The sequence below is a fragment of the Dipodomys merriami genome, unplaced genomic scaffold (assembly GCF_024711535.1).
Source record: "Dipodomys merriami isolate MVZ:Mamm:240054 unplaced genomic scaffold, mDipMer1.0.p SCAF_3, whole genome shotgun sequence".
Classification (NCBI taxonomy): Eukaryota; Metazoa; Chordata; class Mammalia; order Rodentia; family Heteromyidae; genus Dipodomys; species Dipodomys merriami.
Genome location: NW_027204492.1, coordinates 58,324,609 through 58,345,740, shown reverse-complemented (window position 1 = coordinate 58,345,740; position 21,132 = coordinate 58,324,609). Strand labels below are relative to the sequence as shown.

The window sequence follows — 21,132 nt, the reverse complement described above, 5'->3', positions numbered from 1 at the left end:
ATACAATGGGGATATTTTTCAGCCTTAAAAAGGAAAAAAATTCTGACACATACTGAAACATGTATGAATCTTAAAGACATCAATCTAAATTAAATTAGCTAGTTTCAAAACTATAAATGCTGTATGATCCACTTATATGGGGTACCCAGAGAAGTCAAATTCATAGAGACAAAATGGAGTCTAGTGGTTGCTAGGAACTGGGACAGGAAGGAGAACCGAGGATTTGTGTTTAATGTACTGTTTCCTTTGCCAAGATAACAAGAGATTATGTCTGACAAATGACTAATAAATGCATGATGATTTGTAGCCAGCTTGCTCAGTTGTTTAGAGTGCAATGCTGTGAATATTTTCTGCCAAAACAAAAATAAAGAAATAAAGTTGTAAAGTTCGTTTTTTCAACAGTGTGTCTTGTACATCTCACTGTTACAATGGGTCAACCTGTATCCCTATTTAAACATTTTGTTTTTTCCCTTCCCCTCCCCAAATTATATCAACATCAAATACAGTGAAATCAGGGGTTGTACCGTGGGGGAGGGGCATACAAAGCAACAAAAAAAAATCACATGGTACCTTATAAATATGTTAGAAACAATAGCAAAAAGAAAAAAAACCACTTGTGTCCTTATCTTGAGGTTCACTTCGCTTAACTTCATATTATCTGGTCATATGTATATAGCTTTTGACCTTTTCTACTTGTCCCAGACATATACTAATTATTGCAAATAAGGAAACCATGGGACCTATGTTTCTTTGGGCCTGGCTTACTTCACTTTACAATTTGGGGGGGGGGCAGCGCAGAGGGGGAGTGTAGTTGTGGAGGTGGAAGGGAAGGGATTGTAGGGGAAAAACAAAAGAGGCAACAATCCTTGAAAAGAAATGTACTCATTACCTTGCTCATGTAACTATACAGTATTTTCACAATAAAAAAACTTTAAAAAAGATATAAAACCCCTCTGTACAGAACCTTTACAATAAAATAAAATTTTTTTAAAAAACTTGAAAAAAAAGAAAAAAGTATAACAAACATTTCAGTTAGATTTTAGGAAGAAGAGCAAGGAGATTTCACAAAAACTAAAAATAGAACTACTACCACAAAAACAATAATGTCACGACTGGGTACATATTAATGTCTTGCTTACTGACAGGATGTTCTGAGAAATGTGTCCCTAAGCATTTTTATTGTGTGAACATTACAGAATATACTTACTCAAACTAAGATAGTACAATCTTACTAGGAAATGCAATCTTATGGAATCACTGTCATACATAGTGCTCAACACTGCTAAAAATTATGAAGCTAGCACATGCCTGTACTACATCCAAAAGAAATGAAATTAGGGAGTCTTTACTCCAATTTTCTGCATGAAGAACAAGAAATTTTCTTCATTCTTTTCTTATTTTTCCAACTTTTACCCTGTTATATTTAAATAAATCCTTATAAAAACTTAAAAAGGAAAAATGAAATTAGTATGTTAAGATATCTATACCCTTATGTTTAATGAAAATATATTTCCAAAAGCAAGAATACAGGATCGACCTAAATGTCCATCAGTGGATGAACAGATGAAGAAAATATGGTGTATTTATGCACTAGAATACTAGACAATCACAAAATAAAATGAAATCTTGTCATTTAAGGCAACATGGATGAGCCTAGATGATATTATGCTAAATGAAATAAACTAGTCACAGTATAAATAAAAGGGAATAATCTTTGAAATATGTGGAGTAAGAACGTTTTGGACTTTTGAGGGGAAGTGGAATATCTGCATATACCTTAATTATTTTTGAGATGACACTTTAAATACAAAACTTATTTTATATATATACACACATACATAAATACATAGACATATATAGATGTGTGTATATACATACATGGATTCTGAACTTATTTTTTGCATTATTATTATTATTAAGTAGTTGTACCAAGGGGTTACAAATCCATAAATCAAGTTATGAGTATAATGCTTCTTGGTCAGTGTCACCCTTCTTTCATTCTCCCACACTTTCCTCTTCTCATCCCTACCCACAGTTACATGGTGCACATTGAATAAACCAACTGCATTTGGTTAACCTTCCTCCCTCCATTCCTGTTTCCACCATAAAATATTTCCACTTCTTGGTTCTGAACTTAATTTTATGTAAAACTTTTTACTTCAACTTATCACAGAAGTTTAATGTAGTACTTTTCACTTTGGTATACTGTGGCACTCAAAACACTGGATTTTGGACGGCTTTAGATTTCACATCTTCAAATTATGGATGAACTCAAAATGGACTTTTTTTAAAGTTGATCTTAGAAGTAGAAAGAAGAGTGGTTATCACAGGCCAAAAGTATATGGAGAAGAGGGAGAAAGGAAATACTGGTTAACCCACACAAATAAATAGTTCAAAGGAATACTTTCTAGTGTTGGCAGAATGCTAGTAACAATAGTTGTATTCATAAACTTCTTTGTACAACTACTTAACCAATTTTTTTAATATATCACATACTTTCAAATACAGAATTTGAATGTTTTCACTATAAAGTAACGAATATTTGAAGTAAAATGACACTAATTTGATCATTATAAACATATATAAAAACATTACACTAACTCATAAATATGTATAATTATCATGTATCAATGAAAGGTTATAGAATATTTTTAAATTTCACCAAAATGGGGCTGGGAAGGTGGCTCAGTGGTAGAGTGCTTGCCTTGCATGACTGAGGCCCTGGGTTTGATTCCTCAGTACCACATAAGCAAAAAGAAAAAAAGCCGGAAGTGGTGCTGTGGCTCAAGGGGTAGAGCGCTAGTCTTGAGCTGAAGAGCTGAGGAACAGCGCCCAGGCCCAGAGTTCAGGTCCCACAACCGGACCCCCCAAAAAAAAATTTCACCAAAATGAATGTCATCTTTATACAATAAACAATGTATCTGTAAATCAAAATTTTGTTACTTGATCATAAACTATTGACCCAGTAATTTTAGTTTTCATATGTTTTTGTGAGATAATGTTCAAAATAATAATTTAATCATTAGGTGAACTTGAAAATAATTTCCCAAAACAATCCATAAAGGTACATACACATATGCATACACTCCTTGCTTTAAGAATAACAAATTGGAGAAAAGGAGGTATGGCTTGCATGGTAGAGCACCAGCCTTCGAGCAAAAAAAAAAACCAAACAAATAAGAGCATCAGGTCCTGAGAAGGAAGGAAGGAAAGGAGGGAGGGAGGGGAAAAGGAAAGAGAAGCAAGGAAGACAGGAAGGAGGGAAGGAAGAAAAAATTGGAGAAGCGAAAAATTATCTTTCTGTATTTTACTGTAAGACAATTTATCCACTTCTCTAGTCCTTTGGCAGGGTATTTCCAAAAATAAACCATTTTTTGTTTTTCCTTTGTTTTGTATTCTACAGAAAGTTCAATTTTTATGTTCACTTTTAATCTAGGTTTAGTTACAGTTACTGAGAAATTTATTATTTTAAACACGTACATATGACTATATAAGATGATATTAAGTGAAATGAACCCAAGACAGGGACACAAGTGATTTTTTCTTTCTTGCTATTGTTTTTAATGTACTTATAATGCACTATATGATTTTTTTTGTTTCTTTTGTATGTTCCTCCCCCATGGTATAACCCCTGGTGTCCTGCATCTGGCATATACATTTTTATAATTTGGGGAGGGGAAGGGATATAACAAAATGCTTAAATAAGGATACAGGTTGACCCACTGTAACAATGAGATATACAAGACACTATGTTGAGAACAAACTTTACAATTTCGGGGTAGGGGAGGGAGGAGTTGGGGAGATGGGGAGGGAAGGGGTGGTGGGGAAAAACAAAGGAGGAGGTAACAATGCTTGATAGGTAATGTACTCATTACCCTATTCATGTAACTGTAACCTCTCTGTAGAGTATTTTTACAATAAAACATATATGAAAAAAAGAATAAAGGTAAAAAAATACTATTATGGGAAGTCAGATGCAACCTATATATTCACTAGAAGTAATTTGCTTTGATCTTTTCAGGCTTTCTAGTTATGTTATATATTCTTATACTTTTTTTTAAATCTCAGTAGGTTAGCCCTAACCAATGTCACTGTTTCAGGGAACAGTTAAGAAAGAGCTAATCTGTTCCAAATTGGTTGGAAGGACTTTTCTTGTGTGTGTGTGTGTGTGTGTGTGTGTGTGTGTGTGTGTGTGTGTGTGTGTGTGTGTGCGTGCGTGCGTGCGTGCGTGTGTGTGTGTATGCATGCATGCACTCACACGTGCATGAGCAATTCCCTGACTGAAATATTTATGAAAAATTATTATGCTTAGCTTCAAAATGAACTAGCTGTCCACAGTTCAAATCAAGGCATAAAAACAATCAAATTTAACTATAGAATCACAGTGAAATTTCCTACACTTGAATGTTAACTCATCTAACTTTTATCAAATCACAATGTAACACCTTTCCTTATTTCCCTTATTCCTTCTACTTGAAACTACAGAGATTTCAATCAATAAACACTGTTTGACTATCTGGATCCACATCTCTATCTGACTATCAGCTCCCAGAAACAAAAACCTATATATCTTATTATTCAGGGGGTGGGAAGATGGTGTCCCAGGGCTTGAACTCAGGGCCTGGCACTGTCCCTGAGCATTTCTGCTCAAAACTAACACTCTACTACTTGAGTCACAGCTCCTCTCAGCTTCTTGAGTAGCTAGGATTACAGGTGTGAGCCACCAGAGCATAGTATTTTATTATTTTTCATAATTCCAGGACCTAATACTATTGAAAAGTACTTGTGGAATATGATTGAATTCGAGAGCTAGATGAATATATATAGTAAAATATTAACTGGTGCATTTGTTCTTCTATTTTCTTACTTGAAATGTCTAAAACCAACTTTGAAAGCTAGTTTTATAATGTATTTCCAATGTCATTTTTCTTATCTCTGACTTTAAAATTGTAAAAGCCAACAAGTATTCTGCTCAAAATAATGTTTTCTATTTTAGCTTTCATTAGTCATCAGATTTCTTTCAAAAACCGTGCTTTTTTGTATTTTATATCTTACATGAAAATTATTCCAAAAGGTTATATTTTTTCAGAGTTAACTTCTTCACCCTCAATACAATTTTCAAGATCACTATAGGTATCACAAACTGAATTTGAAAATCATTAATTTATGGGTCAAATTCTGCCCATTTTAGATGGCCCACAAACTAAGAATTGTTTGTTTTTATGTGGTTAGGTCCTTAAAAACTAATTTTTTAAAGTGACATAGGTTTTAGGTGGCCACCAAACCTCAAGTACATATATTCTGGCCCTTTCTAGAAAAAAAAATCATACCACTTTAAATTATTCTCTGGTTTAAACTAGGTAATTTTTGTGTCAATACTGGGACTTTAACCCAGAGCCTTGAGTTCTCACTCTCCTTTTCTTGCTCATGGCTGGTATACCGCCACTTAAGCCATGCCTCCAGTGTGACATTTTGTTGGTAAATTAGAAATCGGAGTTTCACAGATGTTTCTGCCTGGGCTGGTTTCAAACTGAGGTCCTCCAGGTCTCAGCCTGCTGAGTAGCCAGGGTAATAGGAGGGAGTAACTGGGCTTGTCATAAACTACAGAATTTTTAAATAGTAAACATAACCTAAAAAGTGGCTTAAAACGTATTAGTTGGCCAGCAATGAAAGAAAAACTAAAATTATTCTGTCATCATAATTATTATTCTACACACAGGCTATTGCATTACCTACAAAGTACATTCATAATTACATAAAACTTTACTCCTATTTCACCTTACTTTACTACAGTGTCTTTTGAGTCTTTTTAAACTTTTTTCCAAACAATATTTCCAAAATTTGGGAGGTTGAGGCAGAAGGATCATAGTTCAGGCAAACCTGAGCTACACACAAAAACTATCTCATGAAATAAAATAGTCAGGCCAGCAGTTGGTGGTTCAAACTTGTAATCCTAGCTATTTAAAAAATGAGCTTTGATAATGATTAGTTTCTCCCATTAACTACCCAAAAGCCAGAAGTGGAGCTGCGGCTCAAGATTTGTTATGCCAGCTTTTGGCAAAAAATCCAAGGGACAGAACCCTGGCCCAAGTTCAAACTCTAGGACTAGCACAAAAATTAATCCCTTAAAATAAAATCAAATGGCCAGCAAAACAGATTTTCAGCAGGATTCTATGATCGCTTTATCAGCTGTTTTATGACATAGTTTCCGCATGTACTTCAACAAGTTATATGTGGAATATACTCAATCAAATATTGCTAAATTGAAAAAATTATCACTTCTTCTAAAGTGATTAAGTGATTTTGCTCACCGATCAAACCAACTACTACAAACCTCATCATTTCACTATCAATGCAGGAGCCAAAAGTACCCAGTTCAAAAGCCATTCATTGAGATAATATTAAAAAAAATCAACAGTAAGTTTCCCATTCCCTGTGACAAACTCAGGTACTTTAGCTCTGTAGCACCTGCATTAATATGCTATTTTTTTCAGAGGTGCTAAAGGAATCTGAGATGGCTAACTAACTTTTATTTTTCCTTTAGAATAACAATCAACTTAATTAGCACAATACTGTCATTTTCCACTTTAACATAAGAAGGCTGGGGGCATATCATTAACTAAGCTTAAGCTAGTGAAAATGTTAAGAATGCATTAACATTTCCTCACAGAACTAATACCATTCTCCTCTTAAATGCAAAAGGTTTATGTAGTTCTTCATTCTAGAAACACAAGTAGTGGGAAAAGAACACATGAAGATGATAATGTTGGAAAATAAGCAAGTGGTGCCTGCACAGCTAACTCTACAACATAGGACATGGGGATTTCTATTTTGAGATGAGAAAAAAATAATGAAAAATTATAAAAATCAAGTCTTTTTTTTCAGTTTTATATTGGTTCCATACAGGTTTCTCTATAACTTCCTCAACATTTTAATATGGCCAACCTGTGCAAGCAGTAACACTAATGGGTTTTCTCCTTAACACTTCATACTTTTTTAACAAAGCAAAATTTTAGACTTGCAAACAAGTATTATTTCAATAATTGACTTTTCATACTAGATATTTTATGTACATTTTTTAAATTTTTTTTTACATTTTTTAATTGTGAAAATACCCATACAGAGGGGTTTCAATTACATGGGCAAGGTAATGAGTACATGTCTTATCAAGAATTGTTGCCTCCTCCTTTGTTTCCCCTTCCCAACCCTTCCCATTTCCCCCCCCCCAAAGTTGTAAAATTCGTTTTTCGACATAAAAACTTGTACATCTCATTGTTGCAATGGGTCCACTTGTATCCCTATTTAAACGATTTGTTTTTTCCCTTCCTCTCCACAAATTATACCAACATCAAATACAATGAAAGCAGGGGTTATACCGTGGGGGAGGGACATACAAAGCAACAAAGAAATCATCTTATAAATATGTTAGAAACAATCACAAGAAAGAAAAAACATATAGTTATTGCTTTAAACAAAATGATAATTTGGGGACATGAATAAACTTTGGGAAAATTGTAACAAAATGATTCCCTAATGTTTGCTAAATTTTTTAATGTGTTACATTTTTTTTGTAATTTTTTTAATATTTTATTTTATTTTATTTGAGAACATACTTTACAGAGGGGTTACAATTACATGGGCGGGATAATGCATACATTTCTTACCAAGCATTGCAGCCTCCTCCTTTGTTTACCCTTCACCTCCCTTCCCAGCCTCCCCCCTCCCCCCCACCCAATGATACCCCCCTCCCCCCCCACACCGACATTGTAAAGCTGGTTTTGACATGACATTTTGTACTTCTCATTGTTGCAACAGGTCCACCTGAATCCTTAAACAACTTGTTTGTCCCCATCTCCTCCACATGTTATACTGATATCAAATATAGTGAAAGTGGGGGTTACACTGTGGGGGAGGGACATACAAAGCAACAAAGAGATAATCTTATAAATGCGTTAGAAACACATGCATTAAAGAAAAAAAACATTAAAATACACATCTAAGGGTTCGTTTTCCGAACATCACATTATCTGACCTTTTCCGCTTGACTCATACCTGTACTAGATATTGCAAATAAGGGAAACCATGGGACCTATGTTTCTTTGGGCCTGGCTTACTTCACTTAATATAATTTTTTCCAAGCCTTTCCATTTCCTAACAAATGGGGAAATGTCATTCTTTCTGGTGGAGGCATAGAATTCCATTGTGTATATATACCATATTTTCTTGATCCATTCATCTACTGAGGGGCATCTGGGTTGGTTCCATATCTTAGCTATGGTAAATAATGCTGCAATAAATATAGTTGTGCTGGTAGCTTTATTAGAATCCAAAAAAACTATAGAAAGAATCAACAAAACAAATAGTTGGTTCTTTGAAAAACTTAACAAAATTGACAGACCCTTAGCAAATCTTATCAGAAAAAGGAGAGAACACACCCAAATTAATAAACTCAGAGATGAGAATGTAAACATCACCACGGAAACAACCAAGATTCAGAACATTATAAGGTAATATTTCTCAAAACTTTATGCTTATAAGTTTGAGAACTTGATAGAAATGGACCTTTTCCTAGCAAATATTGACATGCCAAAACTAAACCAAGATGAGTTAAACAAGCTCAACAGGCCCATATCAAGCATTGAAATAGAAACAGCAATAAGAGACCTCCCAGCTAAGAAAAGTCCAGGACCAGATGGTTTTACAGCGGAATTTTACAAGGCCTTCAAAGCAGAGCTCACACCAATACTCCTCCAACTCTTCAATGAAATTGAAGGAGAAAGCTCACTACCAAACACATTCTATGAAGCCATCATAACCCTCATCCCAAAACCAGGCAGGGACTCATCAAAGAAAGAGAACTATAGACCCATTTCTTTGATGAACATTGATGCAAAACTTCTCAACAAAATTTTGGCCAATCGACTTCAACAATTCATCCAAAAAATCATACACCATGATCAAACAGGATTCATTTCAGGGATGCAAAGCTGGTTCAATATATGCAAATCAATTAATATTATTCATCACATCAACAGGAGCAAGAATAAGAACCACATGATAATCTCAATAGATGCAGAAAAAGATTTCCACAAGATCCAACACCCCTTTATGATGAAGGTTCTGGAAAAATTAGGAATCCATGGAACATTCCTCAATACAATAAAGGCTGTATATGACAAACCTACAGCCAGCATTATACTCAATGGTGAAAAACTAAATCCATTTCCTCTTAACTCAGGAACAAGACAAGGATGCCCACTCTCTCCACTTCTCTTCAATCTAGTATTAGAATGCCTAGCTACAGCAATAAGACAAGATGCAGACATATAGGGGATCCAAATAGGGAAAGAAGAAATAAAACTCTCCCTCTTTGCAGATGACATGATCTTGTATTTAAAGAATCCCATAGACTCCACTCCCAAATTACTCAAGCTGATTCAAAACTTTGGCAAAGTAGCAGGTTATAAAATTAACCCCCCAAAATCAATGGCTTTTCTGCATGCCAACAATGAGAAAAGTGTGGCTGAAATTAGGAAAGCAACTCCATTTGTAATAGCCCCACAAAAAATAAAATACCTAGGAATTAACTTAACCAAAGAAGTGAAGGACCTCTATGATGAAAACTTTAAAATCTTGAAAAAGGAAATCAACACAGAACTTAAAAAATGGCAAAACCTCCCATGCTCCTGGATTGGCAAGATTAACATCGTGAAAATGGCAATACTTCCCAAGGCTATCTACAAGTTCAACCTGATACCTATCAAAATTCCACCCTCATTCTTCAAGGAAATAGAAGAGGCAATCCAAAAATTCATATGGAACAATAAAAGACCCCGAATAGCAAAAACGCTCCTCAACGGGAAGAACACTGCTGGAGGAATATCAGTACCAAATTTCAAACTCTACTATAAAGCCATAGTAATCAAAACAGCTTGGTATTGGCATAAGAACAGACCTCAGGACCAATGGAATAGAATTGAAAACCCAGAAATGAACCTACAGACCTATAGCCATCTAATCTTCGATAAGGAAACTAAAACAATAGAATGGAAGAAAGACAGCCTCTTCAGTAAATGGTGCTGGCAAAATTGGTTAACTACATGTAGAAAACTAAAGCTAGATCCTTATATATCACCCTGCACCAGAATCAACTCCAAATGGATCAAAGACCTTGAACTCAAAGCAGACACTCTGAAAACATTACAGGATGGAATAGGAGAAACCCTAGGTCTCTTTGGCTCAGGCCGAAATTTCCTGAATAGAGACCCGGAAACACAACAAATCAAAGAAAGGTTGGACAAATGGGATTGCATAAGGTTGCAGAGCTTCTGCAGGGCAAATGACATAGCTAGCAAGATCAATAGAAAGCCCACCGATTGGGAGAAGATCTTTACTAGCCATACAACGGACAAGGGTCTCATATCTAAAATATACTTGGAACTCAAAAAATTAAACCACCCAACAACAAATCCTCAAAGAAACAACTGCCCAATAAATAAGTGGGCAAAAGGCTTAAAGAGAAGCTTCTCTGAAGAAGAAAGAAGGATGGCCAATAGACACATGAAGAAATGTTCAACATCCCTAGCCATAAAAGAAATGCAAATCAAAACGACATTGAGATATCACCTCACTCCAGTTAGAACAGCAAAAATCAAGAACTCTAACAACAACAGATGCTGGAGGGGATGTGGGCAGAAAGGAACCTTACTTCATTGTTGGTGGGAATGTAAACTTGTTCAACCACTTTGGAAAGCAGTATGGAGGTTCCTCAAAAGTATTCACATAAATCTCCCCTATGATCCAGCAATCCCACTTTTGGGCATTTACCCAAATGTTTTTTTGTATTTTTTGTTGTTGGTGGTGGTGGTGATTTTGGGGTTGAACTCTGGGCCTGGGCACTATCCCTGCACTTTTCAGCTCAAGGCGAGCACTCTACCACTTGAGCCACAGTGCCACTTCCGGTTTTCTAGTGGTTTATTGGAGATAAGAGTCTCACAGATGTTCCTGCCCAGGCTGGCTTTGAACCACGATCCTCAGATCTCAGCCTCCTGTGTAGCTAGGATTACAGGAGTGAGCCACCGGCACCAGGCTTATGTGTTACATTTTTAAAATGATGTTTAAGTTCAATTTTATGATGAAGTCACAGAAACATTAACAAAATACAGGAATTCACACAAAATTATGGTTAGTATAATAAAATAGCTTATCATTTTTAAATTTAGAGATCCCTTTATGATAAACTATCTTTAACTTAAATATAATCCAATCAATACTCTTCTGTGGCAGAAAGCATAAACAAGTTCAATGGTCAAAGAAAGGTAATTTTCTTTATTGCAACAGATGCTCAAAAACAAGAAAATTGCTAGAATTTTTTCAAGTGACTACTTTTCACATTCTTATTTGTAAAAGTCAGATGTATTTGCCTAGGTAAACAAACATGAATGCAAAGCATTTTTATTTTGCTTTGGCAATACTGCAGTTTGAACTCATGGCTTTGCACTTGGTCAGTAATGCAAAAGTTTTCCTTATCAAACCAATGAATCATTTTTCTTAGTTCTTAAATTTTGGCTAATCTCAATTCATTCAAATACTTTATCACATAATGTAAATCCCTCTTTTAATACTGTATTAAAGAAACAAAATGAAATATATGAATGGGTAACCTTTTCTTTTTTTTGAGTCCAGTCGTGGGACCTGAACTCTTGGCCTGGGCGCTGTCCCTCAGCTCTTCAGCTCAAGGCTAGCACTCTACCACTTGAGCCACAGTGCCACTTCCAGCTTTTTTCTTTTTTCTTATGTGGTGCTGAGGAATCGAACCCAGGGCCTCATGCATGCAAGGCAAGCACTCTACCACTGAGCCACCTTCCCAGCCCTGAATGGATAGACTTTTAAAGCTGATCTTTACCTGTATTAGTTTTTGTTTTCAAAAGCTAGTTGAGGGCTGGGAAGGTGGCTGAGTTAGCAGAGTGCCTGCCTCGCATGCATGAGGCCCTGGAAGTGGCACTGTGGCTCAAGTGGTAGAGTACTCGCCTTGAGCTGAAGACTGACAAAAAAAAAAAAAAAAAAACTAGATGAGAATTATTATGTAGGTCTATTTCTGGGTTCTCTGATTCTGTCCCACTTATTATATATCTTTCCTGCCACTAATACCTCTTTGTTTTAATTACTGAGGTTATATGGTAAAACTTAACATCCAGTAAACTGATACATTACATATTATTCTTTTTCAAAATTATTTAAGAGATTCTAGGTCATATACTTTTGCCTATAAATTATAAAGTCTATGAAAGCATAATTACTGTGATGTTAACTTTTAAGTGAGTAGAAATGTATGGCTACTAAAGCAACAGTCCTGACTACTGATCTTACACAGATGCCAACAACTTCAATATACAGCTCCTTATTTTAATATTGTTTTCTGGGGCAGACAACAATGTACAGAGGAAAGGAACAGGAGACTTTCTGGGCAGGAAAGTCTGTGAGACTCTTATCTCTAAGTAACCACCAGAAAACTGGAAGTGGCACGGTGGCTTAAGAGGTAGAGAGCTTAGGGACAGCGCCCAGGCCCAAAGTTCAAGTCCTACGACTGACCAAAAAAAAAAAAAACAATGTAGGTTTAAATTCCAGATGTTTCTTCCACTACCTTGCATAATTTTTTATCTCTTAAAAAGAAATACACTTAGACATGATAAATTATACAGGTCTCTAGACATTCACACAGTGAGATCAAAGGAGGATATTCTTAGGAGCTATGGGCATATGATCATAAAAGGTGATATGTATCAAAATGAACTACAAGAAATGGAAAGAAGAGGTTTTTGTCCCCTTTGTTGACGTTTTTGTTTTCTGTAGCTTTTATCTTGTTTGTAAGTCTATCTGTTTTTGGTAGGGTAAAGAGGAAACACAGAAATGGTGAGACAAAGGGTAAAAAAATATACTAGACACTATGCTGAAAATGAACTATACACCTTGTTGGTGGGGACAGGAAGGAAAAAATGGGAGAAAGCAAGGGAAGGGGTGGCACTGCTCAAAAAGAACTGTACTCATAATCTGACTTATATAATTGTAACCCCTCTGTACGTAATCTTTACATAACAACTTAAAAATTACTCTATTTTGAGGAGTGAATAAAACTAAAGACAAAAGTAGAGTTGAGGAACTTGTATTTTTTATGAATATACTAGGTAACTCATAGGATCAATTACTTTTGCTGAAGAATATTTCTAATACTGCCTCTGTGCTGAGATCTCAATATCTCAGGATTTCATGTAAACTTACAAATGCTGCTATATTGTGATAAGAACATTTGGTATGATTAGTTTTGTGGAATGTCTGGTTTTTTTTCTTTTATAATTGTTTTATTCAATTGCTTTTTTGAAGCAGTAAATTCAACAAGGAAAATTAGACTACTTTGCTGAAAGTTTAGTTCAACTCATTAGAGTTTTAAGGTGTAAAAATAATTTCCGTGCCATTCCATTTGACGCACAGAAATTTTTATCAGTGCTTAAAAAGTCTTTCTTTACCATATATAACAGCTCTTTTATCTGATCTAAATAAATAACACATTGGAATTGCAACCACAAATAAATGAATATGAAGTGTGTAATAATTTCTGGTATAGAGTACGTGATCATCAAATGGCCTACACTTTTCTCAATGATGCTAGATATACTTAAGAGGTAAAAGAAACTGTATAGGTGTTGCCAGGTATTACTGAATTACTAGCTTCTAAGTGGCTAACTGAAGGATCAAAGTTAGAGGCCAATCTGAACCAAGATCATCTCTATACTCCATCACCAAAATAGCCAGCAAAAAGCAGGGCTACAAATGTAGCTAAAGTGGTAAAAAGCCAATCTAACAAGCATGAAGCCCTGAGTTCAAGCCACAGTAAGGCCAAAAAAGTATAGATATTAAAATTGATACCTTTCCTCACAAATTCTATCCCTAACCATTTTATAGAAGAAGCAGAGGAGTTATACAGCAATGCTATTTATCCATGACCTTAGGAGTAACAAGTCTCCTAACAAAATGGCTAAACTATATCAAAATTAGGTACAACACTTGCTTTTACTGTTAGAGAAAAGCAACTTTTTCCAAAATAAACAGCAAGACCTTTACATGACATTTTAATACTTTCTTTGGCTCTTAAAGCAAGAGTACACACACAATGAACATCCTAATTCACAGGAAATTTATTTTCTATTTGCTAGCTTAAGAAATAATATTTATTTTTGCTGGATAATTAAATGTTTCTTTTTATTTTATCCTAGCGCTTTTGCCTAGGATAAAATGTGTCATATTCATTTGGAAAATGATGTTCAGGTTCTCATGAAATCAGTTAATTGTGAGTGAAGCAGTGGCATGGATAATTTTTTAAGCTCTCAGGTTCATCTAACATACAGCCAGTTTAGAATAATCACCTCAAGAATGCTCAAGGTCAAGTTTATAAGTCACCTATATTTAAATGTACAATATATCCCTAGAGCTTCTTTACATATATTTTTACTCTATCCTTTATCCATCCATACATGTCCATTTCATTTTTTCTCTTTTTGTAAATATCAAGTTTGGTTTTAGAATTTATTTCCTATAAACTTATTGAATACTTGGTGAAATGAAAGCACTAATTAACAACACTATGTTTCTTTCCTATTTCTCTTACACTCTCTTTACCCAATTCTCCCCTCATACACACATACACACAAACACATACACACACACACAGCAACAACTATTTCAAATGTACAGAAACAGGTTAAAATATAGCAGTAAATCAGCTACACAGAATGCCAGAATGCCTATAGGGCAAATCAGAAAACATCTCTATTTTCTGCAAAACCAGATTAACCTTAGTTCTTAAATCTCTTTCCTGTATAACTCTTTTCACATTTAAAAACAAACAAGAAAAAATACACCAAGCAAAGAACTACCAACCAAAACAGATAATAATCTTTGGAAATAATATAAGCATTGTATGTCAAATACTGACAAAGTACTGAAAAGTTTACCTTCAAAATATCTTATGCTTACCCAATTTTCAGAGCTGCTGCTAAGTACAATGATGTCATCAATCAAGAAAGCAATCACATGAAAGGAAAATAAGTTTATTTCCTCCAAAGAATTATAGATAAAAGAGACTGAAGTGAGGTAGTCCTAAAATAATACATTCCAAGAAAGCAACTGTCCCATTGTTAGGCCTATTATGGGATAACAAGGTAATGATTAGTTAGTTACCTTGATGAACAAATCAAAGTAGAGAAACGGAGAGGCCCTGCCCTAGAGGAACTGACCTGAATATTTCCAGACTAGACTGGTTTTTTTTTAAAGTTAGACTTGGAAGAACTGGGAAGGCACTGGCGTGTGGGTGTGGCCATGGCCCTTCTGACATATGTCCCTTGTCTATTTCACACAAACCAGGTTAAAACACACAAAAATTCAGATGTCTCTATTTTCTTTCCCTACTTGAGAAAGCAGTATCTTCAGAACAGCACTCTCAGAACAATGGCTACTCACTAAGATGAATACTACAGTAACAAAAATTATAGGCCTAAGGTCCATTTTTAAAAGCACAGAAAAAAATTGCTAGTAATAAGCACATTCACCTTTAGTAATAAAGATTTTAAGAATGACAAGCATAACTATAAATCTTTACATCGCTCAGGACAATATGAGAGAGGGGATAAGTTCACTCTAGCTTTCTCTCTCTCCCTATGTAGCAAAGATCTATTTATGTTTGTATTACTTTATTAGCTAGCATAAAGTTATTACCAACCACATATTAAATATTTATGAAACTAGCAAGGTGTTGATGGTTTATACTTCCAATCCTAGCAACTCAAACATTTATCCTTGGTACTCAGGAGGTATAAACCTGGAGGATTGTGGTTCAAAGCCAATCTAGGCAGGAAAAGTCCGTTAGACTCCCTCTCCAATTAACCAGAAAAATGCTAGAATGGAGCAATGATTCAAGTGGTAGAGCATCATCAGTGAACAAGAAAGCTGAACCAAAAAGCTAAACAAGAGCGAGATGCCCTGAATTCAAGCCACAATACCAACATAATGTGTGAATCTGAATTAATCCCCAACATTTATTCAATGACTAAATTCTAGATTTTTTTACTTCTGCCAGGACTCCACTATGACTCTACTATCAGTCATCCATATATCCCTTCAGTCCCAGTTTAAAAATCTCATTAGTATTTCCAATAACATAGCAGTCTCTTAATTGATACTCCCTACCTTCCATATGTCCCCTGTTCCAGTGCAGCTATTCTTCAAAGCACAAATGTTTTCATGTCCTCAATAACCTTCAGAGGCTTCCATTTACAAAATAAAATTAAACCTTTAAACTGTATAATCTGGGCCTAACCTACATTTAATAGATTCCTTAACTCATCTCACATCATATCCCATTCGTATATCAGACTTATAATCTAGCAATAGAATATAAGATCCCTTGCTCATGTAATTGTAACCCCTCTGTATGGTATTTTAAAAAACTTAAAAAAATAAAAAAGAATATTAATATCCCTCCTTCCTGCTAGAGAAACTGTTTTCTCTTATATTGTCCCCATATATCTAAAACATGGTCCTTTCATCTCTGAAAAAATTACCACTCTATAATATCCTGATCAAATTCTATCTCATTTACAAGGCCTTATCAGCCCCACCTATAATCTACCACTACTAGTATCCTCCCATGCCATTGCTGACTGCCCTTCACAACAACCCTTTTCTGTAATTTCTGTCTTGCCTGCCTGAATTTAAAGCTGGGGGCATAAGGGGAAATTCTATGGTATAATATTAGGCAATTCATATTACTGCACAATGTTCTAGACTACCTGTAGTTAATAAACCCTTGATAAATTAAATCAATTCCTACTATGGCAAAAGTTCTAGATAGAAAAATAATCTAACAAAATTAAATGTCAATAAAACAGCTCATTAAAGAGTTGTAATAATAAAATTGTTTCTTCTTATCCCTCAAAGTGTTCCTAAACACATTCACATTTTGATCCCTGAACCACTCTATCTGTAATTATAAGCATGCAGAGTGAGAGCTTCAACATATTTAGATGAAATGATCATATTTAGGAAGACGAGAGGAAGGCTGAGGCTATGGCTGTGACTACCTAAATCCCAAGATTTTTCATTTTAAGTAACAATAATTCTGAGTTTAGTGGGAAAAGAGAAGGAACTGCTATATACTGGACATGTAATACATGCAAGGTATTTCATCAATTAAAACCAGTAAAGCATTTCATTTTAGACAAATAATTTTGAAGATAGTTTTCTTCCTTTTACAGATTAAAAAAAAACCAATGCTGAGGGAGCTTAGACAACATGCACTAGGGCACACAGCTACTATAATGTAGAAGTCGGGCTTGACATAGATATATCTGGCTTCAAAGTTAATGTTCTTTTCTCTATTACTACAAGTTCTAATAAAAATTAATTGAAACTTGAAATTTCTTCCAATAGTTGCTATCCTGGCTATATTTCTCATGTTTGAAGCTTTAATCTCAAACTACTTTTATCAATATGTATCAAGTATTACTCTCAAAATTGATTTCCTTAAACAAAACTGTATTACTAATTCAAAAGTACCAGAGCTTAAATAAATTATATGACTTGAAATATAAAGCTACACTTAATAAAGAAGAAGTACTCCCGCAACAGAAAATAATATCTGAATCCACAAACTGTAATGTTCATGGAGCTAATTCATGAAAAGGTCATGTTACTCAGACATGCTGTTCTTTATGACCTTTGCCCAGGAATGACCAATATCCCATCCTATCTCATGTAACACCTCTTCCCTGATCCTGACAGAATCCAGGCAAGAGCTAAAATTGTGGCTGCCTGAGGAGTGATACCCTTTGAAGTTCCCATTCCAAGCAGACCTAATTGAGACACTCCCTGCAAGAGCTCTTACAACTAGTGCTTTTGCTTATCCCTATTTCCCAGCTTCCAAGAATTCTTTTCACAAGAGCCAACAGAGGCCATGTTTCCCTTTTTGGGGTCCTTTCTCCACCTTTCAACTGAATCAAATTAGTTCTTGATTAAAACCTTAACATTTTACATCAGAAAAATCGTCAGTGGTTTGGCTCTTTACTAGTATATTTTAGTACTAAGCACTGGTCTAAAAGTATAGGATCCCATGATAAGTTTTTGTTGTGGGAAAATATATTAAGCATCCTAAATAACCAATTTGTATACTTGTGAATTATATTTCAAAGGCTATCAAAGACCATGACAAGCAAGACAGGTAAACAATACTGAAAAGACTCCAAAATATATGATAGTATCTATAATCTTTAATCTTACCACGACTCAACACATAAAAGAAATTATTTGACCATGAAATTCATCGTCCCTTACCTAAATTTTCTTTAAAGTTTCATACACACACACACACACATACACACACACACACACACACGTATATAAAATCTATTATGCAACTAAAGCACCTTAATCTTAGAAACTGTCCCAATTGAAGGTTGTAAAGTTTATACCTCAAAGACAGCATTTCTAAAGCCAACAACAAACATATAATTAAAATAATTATAAATTCCAGAAAATAAGAATTTCCTTCTTATCAATGGAGTCTCATTAAAAACAAAACCTCTTCTAAGAACTGTGTTGGAAAGGTAGCATAAAATTTTTACATGGAATATTTTAATTTTGTCACTTGTAGGGTTAAATCTCACCAACCATAACTGTTTTAGATAAAGAAAACAGAAATACTATCTTCACCACATTACCTTCACCTTTCGTTTTACTTCATAGGGATTAACAATTTCCACTGGAGTATTTTTCCAAATTGCTGAGGTCGAGAGACCCATTGTTAAATCTCTACATTACCTAAAACATACTGTAAACAATAAAAAACCATATGTAGTAATTACAATTTAAAACATACTACATTCAAATTTACAAAATATTAAAATAGTAGGCATGCAAAAACATCCCCACCCCATCCCATCCTTCTATTAAAGGTATTTATCTATTTTTATCTTAAATTCTTGAGACTAAATCAATAGATTACACATATGAAACAAACTTCATTCCCCTCTCAATAGTTGGTAGAAAATGTTTGCAAGCAACTACATTCTTACCATTTCAAGAAGAAAATAATTACTTTGACTTATTTTGTTTGAAACAGACAAAAATATGAAAATGTATTTTGGAATTGCTTAGTTCATAAATAAAAGCATTTTCTATGATGCTAAAGGGTTTAAATTCAAGGTACTTCTGAACTTATTTCCACTGCATTTCTTGTTCCATTTAATTCTACCTTGTTAATCTAACCTCGGTTCAGATTTTAAAAATTAAAGAAAAACAATTAAGATAAACATAGCAGTCCAGTGTATTTTTAAAGATGGAGTATATACTTGAAAGTTGCAACACTGAGCTGCGTAGGAATTGAGTCTTACCCCAAAATATCTTAATGTGAATCAATTTAGCATTCATCAACTATTTTAGGATGTATATGGTGGCCTCTACTGGAGGAGTACACCGCTGATTAAGTGACTAGAAAAACATCCAACTTTCTATCACAATCGATCACAGGTTTTTTTTTTTTTTTTTTTTGTGCTCAAATACTCACTGCCTGCTTTTTGTAACAATGAAGTACCTGTGTACATCTAAGTTCTTTTCTCACCGCACAGCTGACCAGAGCCAGCCAGTCGAGTATCAGAAGAGCGGGAAGGGAGAAGCATCGAAATACTTGGTGGAACCCCGCTCAGCCTTTCTAGAGATTCCTGTTTTAAAGGCTGGGGTTTACTTCTCCAGTTTTCCTACAGCCCCAATGGGGGCGGGGACAGCGATTGGGGAAAGGTGAAAGGCGGAGAGAAAGGGCAGGAACTTAAAAGAAACCAGAGGGGCGGCAACTGAATATCATCACCTGAATGTAGACAAACCTGACTGCCAGTTCCTCTGGACTTGGGGTGTTAACCGAAAGAACGTAACAAGTCACCAAGAAACGCCAAAGCTGTCACCAAGAAACGCTCATCCCAGTGGGTAAACGTCCCCCGAGTTAGTTTGTCACCTTGCTGTGTTTTGTTGCGCGGGGTGGTGGTTCATAAAGCGCCCAGGGTTCAACAGCGAGCTGTAGTCCTCAGCTGTACCCCAAGTGTTCTCTGCCAGCAAAGCCGAACGCCGTGCGGAAAGAGGGACGCATCACAACCAACTCGGCACCCCGTGCGTTTCCCCCAGTTCCTCCACGGGTTGCAAAGTGAGGAAACTTATTCCCAACTACTCCAGCATGGCCCGCGAGCTAGGCGCTCCTGCGGCCGAGCCCCAGCGCGGTTTGCACTCCTTCCGCCCTCCGCCTCACCACCGCCCGTTCCCCCGCGAAAGCACACTTGGGACTGAGCGTGCTCCATCGCCTGGCACCCTCGCGGGGGGGAAGGTTCACCCCAGTACCCCGCTCCCCAGTCCCACACCCTCCTCTGTCGCCCGGGGTCAGGTAAGAAGAGGGTACGGGCTCCAGCCGGTCGTGACCAACACACTAACCTCGCCACTGCTCGCACAGCCGAACACCTCCATTTCTTGATCCCCGGGCTCCTCCGTTGGAGCAAACGGTAGCATCGCCCCTTCAGGAGCACTGGAACAGGAGCTGCCAGCCGACAGCACAGCCGCGCATCCTGTCTGTGGAACTCGTCTGCCGCCGCCGCTGCCGCCGCCGCCGCCGCCGCCGCCGCCGCCGCCGCGACCCCCAGCCCAGCCGTCAGCTCCTTCCACTGCCCTCACGGCCGGCTCCCTTCGACGCTCGGAGCTAGGGGTCTCTGCCACCCGCTGCTGATCCCATAGAGAAGACAACTCTGTGCTTCTTTTCCCAGAGCAACTGCGCTCAGCTCTTTGCTAGCCTCCGCCGCAGCTACGGCCACTCAGCGGTGACTTCCCCCTCCCACCTCCCCACCGCCCTGCCAGTACCCCGCTTCCCCGCGCCCCCTCCCCGTTCCCCGCTCCCCACTCGGTCAATATGGCGGCAGCGGCGGCATTACCTGTGCGGCGCCTGCCCCCCCCCCCCAGGGCGGCAGCTCGGCGTCACCCGAACGTCAATGGAGATTCCCCAGCCTAGGGTGAAGTGAAGGGGGGGGGCAGAGAGGGGCGGGGTGGATTCGG

The 21,132-nt window shown here is 36.6% G+C and overlaps 1 protein-coding gene across 4 annotated transcripts in view; it reads right to left on the bottom strand.

Annotated features, from left to right (window-relative positions):
• Rps6ka6 (ribosomal protein S6 kinase A6) overlaps positions 1-20,757 on the bottom strand; it is a 116,607-nt gene extending 95,850 nt beyond the window's left edge. For 2 of the 4 annotated variants that reach the window (XM_070040123.1, XM_070040125.1), the window contains exons 1-2: positions 20,054-20,092; positions 18,768-18,877 (exon numbers count right to left, since the gene is read on the bottom strand). In XM_070040123.1, the coding sequence (XP_069896224.1) occupies positions 18,768-18,848 (81 nt within the window). In that variant the 5' untranslated portion in view covers positions 18,849-18,877; positions 20,054-20,092. Of the gene's footprint in view, positions 1-18,767; positions 18,878-20,053; positions 20,093-20,520 lie in introns of those variants that run through there. The other 2 variants (XM_070040126.1, XM_070040124.1) reach the window with 2 other exon arrangements.
• Positions 20,758-21,132: the final 375 nt, after the last annotated feature.